Below are 12,915 nucleotides of genomic sequence, written 5' to 3'. Positions count from 1 at the left end.
TCTTACCTGATAAACTACATACCGTGTCCCTTACCTGATAAACAACATATCCTGGCTCTTTTCTGATAAGCTACTTATCCTTTCTCATACCTGATAAGCTACAGACCTTGTCTCTTACCTGATAAACTACATTTCCTGTTTCTTACCTGATAAACTACATATCCTGTCTCTTACCTGATAAACTACATTTCCTGTCTCTTACCTAATAAACTACATATCCTGTCAATTACCTGATAAACTACATATCCCGTCTCTTACCTGATAAACTACATTTCCTGTTTCTTACCTGATAAACTACATATCCTGTCTCTTACCTGATAAACTACATTTCCTGTCTCTTACCTAATAAACTACATATCCTGTCAATTACCTGATAAACTATATATCTTGTCAATTACTTGATAATATATCATCCTGTCTCTTACCTGATAAACTACATATCCTGTCTCTTACCTGATAAACTACATATCCTGTCTCTTACCTGATAAACTACATATCCAGTATCTATAGGAGAAACATAACCCAAAAGTTATAACCCCAAATAGATTGTCTGACTCAGTATTCGGGAAACATTTAAAAGTCATGAGTGAGTTGTCATAACTTATCCGGTAGACATCACAATGTATAATGTTGAGATCAAAACCATGCCAAAATTACAGGCAATGAAAAGTCTAATCGCACAGCGAAGACAGATCTCATGAAGTCCAAATGGCAATCAGGATAGAAAACGTATACTGACAACAAACTACCTTCTTTTAGCTTACCATTTGGCATAACACGATATGTATATATGTCAGCATTCCGATACAATGTACGCGTCCGAACTTTGAGCAATCCTGTAGACGTGGGCGTGAGATAATACGAGCTGTTCATTATTGAGAGTATACTACACGATTTAATTATGACATATTAATCTCTCCATCAGTATGGTTTGTGTTGAATGTGAGTGATTGAAACGTCGTGGTAGGCAACGGGTAACAAATGCCAGTAATCTAAGTGTCGGCTCCTTCACGGAGGTATAGTAGGTAACAGTTAGCATTGATGAAACACACAATGAAGTAACCAAGTAACGTGCTGTTTTGATAAAGTTGTTATACTATAAAACACGAAATGCTTTACAAAACAAAGCTTGTCAATGTTTCGTTAATATTCAATATATTTAAACTTGATTTTAAAATTGCCAAGTGCCTCATAGCATTCAACCATAGACACAAAAAGAATACGGAGCATGTTCTGCTGATATGTTCTGTACGTTTTGGTATTTAGACTCTACTTAAGGATAGTCGGGTATACCACCTAACTGCTCCGACCCCCACCCCCCACCCTCCCCCAGCCCTCCTCCCGATTCCTTTCGAACACAAGTTCTTGAGGTTTGGTTAAGATACTTATAAACATAATTTGGTAAGATTATTGTATGGTTCTAATATGTATAACGGCACAGAAAATAAAGAAGTGTCGACATAACTGAGCCAATCTATAACAAGGTCACAGTGACCTACTTATCAACTATGTGCTACTCTTTTCGGTCATATTTAATGTTTACAGCTTTTGTGTTACGCAATACACCAAAATGATGAAGAAACTTTAAAAAGAAAAATAACATGTAGTTTTGTAAAAAAGCGTCAATTTGTGATTTTGGTCCCCCACTTTACCCCCTCATATCTCGGAATGGTCTCCAAGCTGACCTTAATTTCATGTCATATCATGATGGCGTAACCCCAAGGTATGCATATACAAAAATAAATCTTATCGGTGATAGCCACCAGAAGGCCCAAATTAGCACCCCTCCTTTACACTTAAATGATTTGAAACTATTTAGGATCCAATATTATCTATTCGTTAACATAGCATTGTACGACAATCTCGATAAAGTCGCATTAAATCCCACAGTATTGTTACTGAAAACAAAGAAAAGATTTTATTAACCTCCGTCAATTGTATTCACGTTCATTATATTGGGCATTGACCTCATTTATTACGGTCATTATTTAGTGGTGTGAATTGGCTGCAATAAAGAGCTGATGTGTGGAAAAATCTACAAGGACCAGAGGCCATATTCAACTCGTGTGTTATAGAACGGGGTAAGCCAGAAATACAAAATAATCGGTTTTATGATTGTTTATTCCTGATAACAAAAAAATAAAGGGCTAATTGCTTGGTATATTTAAATAATAATGATCAGTTTCAGTGTTTTTGTTTTAGACTAAATTTAAGTGATATGATTAGTTTCATTTTTTTTTAGACTAAATTTAAATAATAATGATCAGTTTCAGTGTTTTTGTTTTAGACTAAATTTAAGTGATATGATTAGTTTCAGTTTTTTTGCTTTAGACATTAATTCTATTACGATTCCTACGTGTTAATCAGCCAATCAGTTTAAGAATGACTGCACCTTTACCCTAGTTGTTCCAGTATTACTTAGTTGCTTAGCTTTCTACTTATTTATTTCTGATTGTACCTCACATTTTGACCATGTATTATCAGTTTCATTTATGTTGTAAGAATTCGATAGCACATCCTATTATTTAATATACATACGTTTAGACGCTAATGCCACGTACCGATTATACTCAGATACTGTTAGATACTAAAACCACATCCTATTTTTACATTTATACTGTGGGATTATAATTCCACAACTTGTAGGTTATATTTCAACTCATTCATATTGTAAGATTTGTATAGCATTATCTCATGATCAGCAACCCACATGTATACCGAAACTGTATAGATACAATATAAACGTAATAATATTACGATAGTATGTTTGTGTGCTGATCAATATAAGTTTAGTAACATTTTCAGACTGCATGGGCGCCAATAACAAAGACCGTTTATGTTCACCAAGCGTCGAAGTAAATTCCATCAAATTGAATAACAAATACTGAAAATTATTTTATAAAAACAGCAAAGGGAAATCCAGTCATGATTAATTACCCTTACGGGCATGAAACACAACATGGACTAAAACGTTCATATAAAAGGAGGTTAAGAGGTAGATGTGCTGAAAGAAAACCGAACGTCGGAAAATCGGGGGGAAAAAAGTATAGGTTACCTATAGTACAGTCATGGATTATCACATATTTTCTATATTTTATTAGCTACGTTAGTGCCTTGATTTCAAAGTCAAGAAATAAAAATAATCTTTTTGGAAATAAACTCCTATTCTTAAAAATCGTATTCATTTTACAATAAACTTTCAGAACAGATTGTGTGGTTTTGGCGCTGTTAGCAGACACATGCGTTGTATTAAAGAATGGGTTTGGTTTGGTTTTATTTAGCGTCTTATCTTATTAACAGATAAGGTCACTGAAATGGCACCCAGCACACCATTCCGCCCGATCACATTAGACTGACAACGGGTGAACCAGCTGCTGCCATTTCCCGAAATACTGAACGTTAAGCAGGCAGAAACAAGTACCATTTTTAAGGACTTTGGTATTTCCCGACCTGAGGACATACAGTACCTTAATCCTAACCCTTCTCACCTGGGCGAACGCTCGAAACTGGAGCCAAAAGTGATGTGTTGCCAATCAAGGCTCAAGGAAATAAAAGGTAGTTAGAAGCAGATTTAGTGTAGTCGCTTCCGTGTCCACAAGCTGCTGGGCACAAATGCAAATTACAAGTTTCTGCATGGGTTCCCATAAGTCGCCTCTTATGATACATGCCGTGGTTAACAGCAGGTGCATTCTTTTCTCGATCCCCAAATGCAGGGGTGTCAAAAATGGACATATTTTCATAATAGAGCTTGTACCGATAAATAGTCCACTAAATAGAAACAATGGAAAGACATCCTAAACGTTTTTACAGATGCCAATGGCCTGTGTGATTGTCTTACAACACTCTCTACTTTAAATACGGTTGATGAATGTCAACACAAATACACAGTTAAAATGATAATCTTTGATAAAACAACTCTTGAAAGCGGTAAATGTTTAAACAAGGGGGATTTGAAAACCTCGTTTACGGCTAAAACACAAGCCAGTATGATTAAACGAGCAAAATTCTTAGATAACGAAAACATTAATACCATTACAATGATCAATAAATGCTAAACTTGTTTTAAACACAAAGAGGATTCGAAAACTTAGATTGCGAGGTTTTGAAAAAGTCTGTTTCCTTTTTCAAGCATAGAGTGTAAATAACCGGTGAATCAGTAAATTCAGCTGTCAAAAGTCATAGAGACATTTCGCCCAATAGCACTCAAATACTGCAGGCAGACAGGGGGACGGGTAACACGGTTACCCATTCCACTCATTAGAGGATGTTAACACGGGGTCATACAGATGATTCAGCTGCTGGCCTTCTTCGTCTCTGTTCATCAAGAGTGTTAGTAGGTGAACGTTTGACAGCTGACATTACTGATTCGGCACACTGTGGCTTAGCGAGTTTAGAGTCGAAAGGAAACAAGTGTTCAATTCCTGTTTCTGTTCGAAACAAAATTAGCCTGTATACTCGTTACCGTGACTATGTTGACGCAGAGATACAAAAGAAAACTTATTTTATAATAACTGTCCATCGATGTTCATTAGTAATGAAGTCCCTCGGACGTTTGAGACATAATACAGACATATAAAGTTGATATATAACTTCAAATCCGGATTCTTGCCTAATTATTCACGTAACAGTCAAGTAAATGCACCACTCTCTCATACTTTCGTTTGAAAATGTGAACATATAGCGTTTCGTTTAGGGTTAGGATGCCGGATGCCGGATGCCGGATGTCGCCAGGGATCTGTTTTGTATCCCTTAGTATTTATTTATTTTTAATGATATTTCAACTTAACATTTATTTCAATCACATTTGATTGCGAATGATACACGTCATTTTCATGCCCTGTCCACATTCTTAATGATATTAAATAGCTATCATACGTCATAAACATCGACGATATTTAGGCTAAACCTGTTGTTCTATGATAAGATTGTGAGGTTTTGGACAACTCTGGGGTTGCAGGACAAAGTTATTCCACGGCAACCCAAATAGTTACTGGATTGGAAAATCTTTACAGAGTGTAAAAATATATTTACCACGTGATGATGTGACAAAAGATATCGAGGATATGTATTTGATTCCCGTTGAATACCTTATATTTACATTTGCATGGCATTGTCACTATATAGCCTCTTTGAAAGCTGTGTCGTTGATGGGACTTTAATTACCATGCATCACGAGACACAATTCTAAGCGTATTAATCCAATATAAATAAACATGACGACTGCTGAAATATCGCTGGGCATTGTGAGATTTGACAATGTCATTGTAAATTTATGTGCAAAATAAAAAAATGAAATGCACATCGGTTGAAATCACCAATGCCGGCAATGGATTTTTTACGCTCATGCAATTTATCAGAAATATCGTCTGTTACAATGCACTGATCAACAGGGGTTCGTTACAAATGTCTGAAATACACATATTCTATAGACCTACTGACATATATGTTACAGATCTATTGATATGAGTCACAGCACAAACATTTGTAACGAACCTGTGCTCCGTCGCAAGATCACTCACTTCAAACGCTATCAGTTTCACGCGTCTCGCATCCACGGTTTCTCAGTTTCTGACAACATGTCAAATAACGAGGCTGTTATAGAATCTACCGACTATTGTCAGGTAACCATACAATCAACAAATATACTCACGCCTGGATTCTTCACAAAATGAGCAAAGAGAAAAGTTCGAATTAACTTCCAAAAATAACTCCCTCGTACGTGGAGGGCAAGGTCGGATTTATGGTGTTCAATGTATTTGTCCATGCGCGAAATTTGTTCCGGGGAAAAATCGAAATAATTTCAAATCTAACTTTCAGCTCAGAGTTCTATTGATAAACTTAAATCACCCTATAGACATATCATACGCAATTGTATTGATACTGAATTGTGGAATAAAATTGAAGTGTTTGTTAAAATTTCAAAGTAATACTTTGTTTGCCAATCAGCACGCGACAAACACGCTGTTCAAACTTTTGAACGAAATTTTGTGGACTGTCGATAAGGCGGGCATTTTGAATTTTAAATATAAATTATAAGTTAAAAAAGAACATAAGAGGCAGAGAAAACGTAAATATAAGTATTGAACTGTTTTGTATGGTATTTATGATCTATTTGAATGACACAGCTTTGCAAGCAAACAACATAATGCGCGCTATAATAGATCATAAATACCATACAAAAACAGTTCAATGCTTAAATATATTCACGAGTATGGCTAAATATACCTATGAATTTATGGAATGCAATTGTCTACTTATTACATAACAAACTACCTACAACGACAAAAATTGTACAGTATCAAATCTTTCGCCCCTTATTCAAATCACGTTACGCTTGACAACAAGGCTGCGCGCCATTTGGAATTGGCTTTACTACAAAAACCTACCGTTTGTATATTTGCTTATTAAAATTTGTTGAATAAAACATAAGCAATTGCTTAGGTAAATAACTACCTTGTTGTAGGTAGCAAAGATTTACCAAAAACAAACTCTTATTTTACATTCGCCTCATTTGTATCTGAGCATAAAATCTGCTGCAAGGAAGTGAATAGTAAAAGACTTTCTGATTGGTCGATACCAAAAGTGATTTTTTTCCCCTGTTCCACATATTATCACAGTGTGAAATATACCAGTGTTATAAATTTGATAGAATTTGATATTTCGCTGGTTAGAATGTATAAAGTAGCGTATCCGGTGTCAGACCCGGCTCCCAGCGGCCTGTGTTTTGTCTAGAACTTTGCTTGAACATTAACTATCAGAAACAGTTATATACAAAAAATATACTTTTATTGTACAACCTTTTTTTCACAAAAGCATCTCCGGCCATTCTATTCTTATCTTGTATTCTTAATAGCAGGTACGGTACCCACTGCGTTACCGTTCTTGATATTTGTTATCACTTTACTGAAATCCTACGGGACTTATTTTCTACATTTGTTTCGGAACAATTTTGACATGTATTTTCATGCTTAAGGCCTTAGTACCACAGATGAGAAAAGGCTACATAGTGCAAACTAAATCTTTGTTTGGCTTTTTTCATCTACAAACGAGCTTCTTTCCTTCGTATTCCTTGTAATTAGTTCACGCAATAAGCTGGTCGACTAGCTGTTGGAGGGAAATCAGTCCCCGAATTTTGCCAATGTCATCTAGCTGGACTTTCGTCAGCACATTTACGATAAAACGTGAGTTAAGTAATAAATTATCTGTGGCAGTGGTACATAATTTTGTAACGTGTCACAGGTTTTTAGGCACTTTTTGATGTATTTCTGTATATGCTTCTATACACTTTGAGAAGGATGTTAAAATCTCTGAGCCTTAGTACCAATGATCAAGCCTAAAATTACGAAATGGCCATGTGATGATGTAAAATCAAGAAACTAAACTTGTATTGGCTGATGACTTACTTCGTATCTTTTTGTGATTATTTTCAAAATGTTCCAACTCCCTGAAAAGACATGCGACTCTAAATTGACATGTTTTTTTAATGATTAAGCGGAAATTACATAAATTTAACAGTAAAAAACTTTACTGTGCTTGATTAAAGTTGAGAAAATGTTGAGACTCTCTCCCAAGTGAGATTGTCACTATAACTTGCATTACTGTACTACCGAGTACAAGTGATTAAAATAAGTGTTGATATCAATATTTGATATATATAGAGAGATGCGTTTCTTAGCAAATGCCGCCTTTGCTTTTATCGTGGCATATTTTCTATAATCACATTAAAATTTATTTTTAAAGTATTCTAACTATGTAGAACGGCTGTTGATGGTTTCGCGCAACGAATAATAATTAACACTGATCACTGATATCTTAGTAAAATATTGGTGAATGCGATGTAGTGGTTTTGATTATCTGAAGTATTTTTTATATGAACAAAGACTAAAACATGCGCTACATTAATTGGTAAGGTGGGATTATTGGTTATTAGTAGTTTATACCTACCTCCGCCATTCTTATAACAGATATACGGAAACCTCCAAACATTCCCCAGATCCACAGCAAATCCCACCACAGACAAAAGGAAGTCGATCTTCTTCCCCCATGTTTCTCTTTCCGGTTCCGTCTCCTTTTCGGCTATGACCTTTGTTCCGTCAAGAATGGGAGTAGTAGGTCCCAGGGGTAACTTTTCCTGTTTCTCCATTATTCCAGGTAGAAAATCACGTGAGATGGCAATAAACAAGAAATCAATCCAACCACAGGGTTAAAAGGAGATACAGCACACAATGTTGTCAGGTGTCGTTACTAGGGTAACAACACCCAGAAAACGGTTTCTGTCACTTTTTGCAGCTTGCATTGATCACAGAATCAAAGAAATAGTACCAGGCATAATGTAATAACGAACCGGATTGAACGGCGTTACGTCCCCGAACTTACACATCGCTCAGAGAACATGTTTATGACAACCAGAGAATAATTTCGAAAAGGGTTAACCTATTTTTCTTTCTTAAAGATATCGTCTCAATTTCAGAGAAAAAACCTGTGCAGAATTTTGTGTTTGGCAGAAATCACATACGAACCGTGTTACACGAAGGCGGAAAAGACGCGCAATCAGCGACCGGCTAATAGTATAGCTGCCAAGACTACTGCATCTAAAAGCGACGTGTGCACCAGACGGAGCGACATGCAGCGAGTGACATCAGAAATCGTGACATTCAAATCAAGCGGGTTAGGTAGTGACGGTGTACGACCTAGGCAGATCTGGAGCGTCCCCTACACTGAGATTGCCGGGATGTAGTGGTCATGTTTTATGTATAAGTTATTTGAACTGTAGAAGCGAGGGATAACTCCCCTTAATTAAGATGTGACGTGGGGCCCCGCCGTGATCCTCCCGTTACTATCTCACTCAGACGGATATTTGTAATGACATATTTTGTGTATTGCATACATTTTGATTGCCTTATTAGAATAGCAACAAGCCCCTACATCGATCGCATTCATGGATTTCGTATTTCTCTTCAAGAGAGACTTAAGTCACAAATTCTCAGAAAATGCTGCCTATGAATAAAACTCGCCAAAATACTTAAATGTGTGTCAGAAGTGCCCAGCAAGACTTTTTCTGTCTGTAAGGCCTCGACTATTCTATTGTAATTTCTAGCTTCCAATTGTTCGATGCATGTCTGGAGTGACCGCGGACGGCCTTAAATGTACAGCGAAATGTCGCTGTCAGTGTGGTGCCATCCTCTAATGATACCTGACGAGCGCGGGGTCATACGTGAAGTACAATAACCTATTTCTCACAGGATTAATCAGGTATAGCCCATTACCTTATTTGTGATTCTTCTTTTGGGGTTTATCACCCTTGTTTGTGTTTTCTCTCAACTGTATTTATAAAAGTTACGTATTTGACTCTAAAACACATGTAGAATAAAATCGCTCTTGAAAGTAATGTACTGCTAGTATGTATTTGAGTAGTCATTTTAAAATATTTTTAAAAGGAACCAAACTTCCAGTGCAAAGTACCAACAACAACAACAAAATGAAATAAATCATATTAAGTTCCACGACAACACAATAAAAGGGAGTTTAAGATACAATATTCAAAAAGGGTACAAATCTTCCGCTTCACCGGCCACACCTGCCATGAAAATCATTGTCAAATATCAACAATGCCGTGTCCTCAAAATGAAAACCAGAAAGGTGACAACGAGACACAGCTACACCACTGATTAAGGCAACTTCCATACCACACAACGAGACATAGCTACACCACTAATTATAACAACCTTCCCACCACACAACGAGACATAGCTACACCACTGATTATAACAATCTCCATACCACACAACGAGACATAGCTACCCCACTGATTATAACAACCTCCATACCCCACAACGAGACATAACTACACCACTGATTATAACAACCTTCCCACTACACAACGAGACATAGCTACACCACTGATTATAACAATCTCCATACCACACAACGAGACATAGCTACACCACTGATTATAACAACCTTCATACATGTACCATACAACGAGACATAGCTACATCACTGATTATAACAACCTTCCCACCACACTACGAGACATAGCTACACCACTGATTATAACAACCTTCATACATGTACCCTACAACGAGACATAGCTACACCACTGATTATAACAACCTTCCCACCACACAACGAGACATAGCTACACCACTGATTATAACAACCTTCATATATGTACCCTACAACGAGACATAGCTACACCACTGATTATAACAACCTTCCCACCACACAACGAGACATAGCTACACCACTGATTATAACAACTTCCCACCACACAACGAGACATAGCTACACCACTGATTATAACAACCTTCCCACCACACAACGAGACATAGCTACACCACTGATTATAACAACCTTCATACATGTACCATACAACGAGACATAGCTATGTTTCGTTGTTTGGTATGAAGGTCGTTATGATTATTGGTGTAGCGTTGTGTCGTTGTGTGGTATGAAGGTTGTTATGATTATTGGTGTAGCTACGTTTCGTTGTGTGGTATGAAGGTTGTTTATGATTATTGGTGTAGCGTTGTGTCGTTGTGTGGTATGAAGGTTGTTATGATTATTTGTGTAGCTACGTTTCGTTGTGTGGTATGAAGGTTGTTTATGATTATTGGTGTAGCGATGTTTCCTTGCGTGGTATGAAGGTTGTTATGATTATTGGTGTAGCTATGTTTTGTTGTGTGGTATGAAGGTTGTTTATGACTATTGGTGTAGCGTTGTGTCGTTGTGTGGTATGAAGGTTGTTTATGATTATTGGTGTAGCGATGTTTCGTTGTGTGGTATGAAGGTTGTTTATGTTTATTGGTGTAACGATGTTTCGTTGTGTGTTATGGAGGTTGTTTATGAGTATTGGTTTAGCGATATTTCGTTTTGTCGTATGAAGGTTGTTTATGTTTATTGGTGTAGCTATGTTTCGTTGTGTGGGGTCGAGCTTGTTTATGATTATTGGTGTAGCGATGTGTCGTTGTGTGGTATGAAGGTTGTTTATGTTTATTGGTGTAGCGATGTTTCGTTGTGTGGTATGAAGGTTGTTTATGTTTATTGGTGTAGCGATATTTCGTTGTGTGGTATGAAGGTTGTTTAATATTATTGGTGTAACGATGTTTCGTTGTGTGTTATGGAGGTTGTTTATGAGTATTGGTGTAGCGATGTTTCGTTTTGTGGTATGAAGGTTGTTTATGATTATTGGTGTAGCTATGGTTCGTTGTGTGGGATGGAGGTTGTTTATGATTATTGGTGTGACGGGTTTCGTTTTGTGGTATGAAGGTTGTTTATGTTTATTGGTGTAGCGATGTTTCTTTGTGTGGTATGAAGGTTGTTTATGATTATTGTTGTAGCGATGTTTCGTTGTGTGGTATGAAGGTTGTTTATGTTTATTGGTGTAGCGATGTTTCTTTGTGTGGTATGAAGGTTGTTTATGATTATTGTTGTAGCGATGTTTCGTTGTGTGGTATGAAGGTTGTTTATGGTTATTGGTGTAGCTATGTTTCGTTGTGTGGTATGGAGCTTGTTTATGATTATTGGTGTGACGTGTTTCGTTGTGTGGTATGGAGGTTGTTTATGATTATTGGTGTGACGTGTTTCGTTTTATGGTATGAAGGTTGTTTATGATTATTGGTGTAGCTATGTTTCGTTGTGTGGTATGGAGCTTGTTTATGATTATTGGTGTGACGTGTTTCGTTGTGTGGTATGGAGGTTGTTTATGATTATTGGTGTGACGTATTTCGTTTTGTGTTATGAAGGTTGTTTATGATTATTGGTGTAGCTATGGTTCGTTGTGTGGGATGGAGGTTGTTTATGATTATTGGTGTGACGTGTTTCGTTTTATGGTATGAAGGTTGTTTATGATTATTGGTGTAGCTATGGTTCGTTGTGTGGTATGGAGGTTGTTTATGATTATTGGTGTGACGTGTTTCGTTGTGTGGTATGGAGGTTGTTTATGATTATTGGTGTAACGATGTTTCGTTGTTTGGTATGAAGGTTGTTTATAATAATTGGTGTAGCTATGTTTCGTTGTGAGGTATGAAAGTTGTTATGATTAGTGGTGTAGCGATGTTTCGTTGTGTGGTATGAAGGTTGTTTATGATTATTGGTGTAGCTATGTTTCGTTGTGTGGTATGGAGGTTGTTTATGTTTATTGATGTAACGATGTTTCGTTGTTTGGTATGAAGGTTGTTTATGATTATTGGTGTAGCGATGTTTCGTTGTGTGTTATGTATGAAGGTTGTTTAAGATCATTGGTCTAGCTATGTTTCGTTGTGTGGTATGGAGGTTGTTTATGATCATTGGTGTTTCATTCAGAAAGTAAAATTTATTTTAGAGAAAATTGAAATCGCCACGTTCATCCTACATCATCTAACCGTCCCGGTTGTTCATGTTGCAAGTAGATCTGTTTACAAAGATACATATTTAGTTCCGGAATCCATTACAAACGAGCCGTATCGATGTCTGTATCACTAACTATCACTATTGGGAAAGTTTGTTATATTCATGAATTATAAGCTAGTGTTTTCTCTTTCAAAATCTTGGGAAGTGTACAGGTAGGGTTGCCTTGGTTGCAGATAGCTACCATTGAGATCAGTCTATGTTGACTGCACATGTTATATCGGGAACATGACTGTTCTCGCGGGGTACGTGGATGTTCTCGCAGGATACGTGGCTGTTCTCGCGGGGTACATGACTGTTCTCGCGGGGTACGTGGCTGTTCTCGTGGGTACATGGGTGTTCTCGCAGGGTACACGACTGTTCTCGCGGGGTACCTGACTGTTCTCGCGGGGTACGTGGCTGTTCTTGCGTGGTACATGGCTGTTCTCGCGGGGTACGTGGCTGTTCTCGCGGGGTACGTGGCTGTTCTCGCGGGGTAAGTTGCTATTCTCGCAGGGTACGTGGCTGTTCTCGCGGGGTAACATGACT

General features: G+C 37.3%; 1 protein-coding gene across 1 annotated transcript in view; it reads right to left on the bottom strand.

Annotated features, from left to right (window-relative positions):
- Positions 1-8,143, bottom strand: part of LOC110448049 (sodium-dependent serotonin transporter-like) — a 41,858-nt gene extending 33,715 nt beyond the window's left edge. The window contains exon 1 of the mRNA XM_021494081.1: positions 7,945-8,143. Coding sequence (XP_021349756.1) covers positions 7,945-8,143 — 199 coding nt within the window. The remainder of the gene's footprint in view (positions 1-7,944) is intronic.
- Positions 8,144-12,915: the final 4,772 nt, after the last annotated feature.

The sequence above is a fragment of the Mizuhopecten yessoensis genome, unplaced genomic scaffold (genome assembly GCF_002113885.1).
Source record: "Mizuhopecten yessoensis strain PY_sf001 unplaced genomic scaffold, ASM211388v2 scaffold3807, whole genome shotgun sequence".
NCBI classification, from domain to species: domain Eukaryota; kingdom Metazoa; phylum Mollusca; class Bivalvia; order Pectinida; family Pectinidae; genus Mizuhopecten; species Mizuhopecten yessoensis.
Note: the sequence above shows the minus strand (reverse complement) of the source record. Positions and strands in the feature narration are given on the sequence as shown.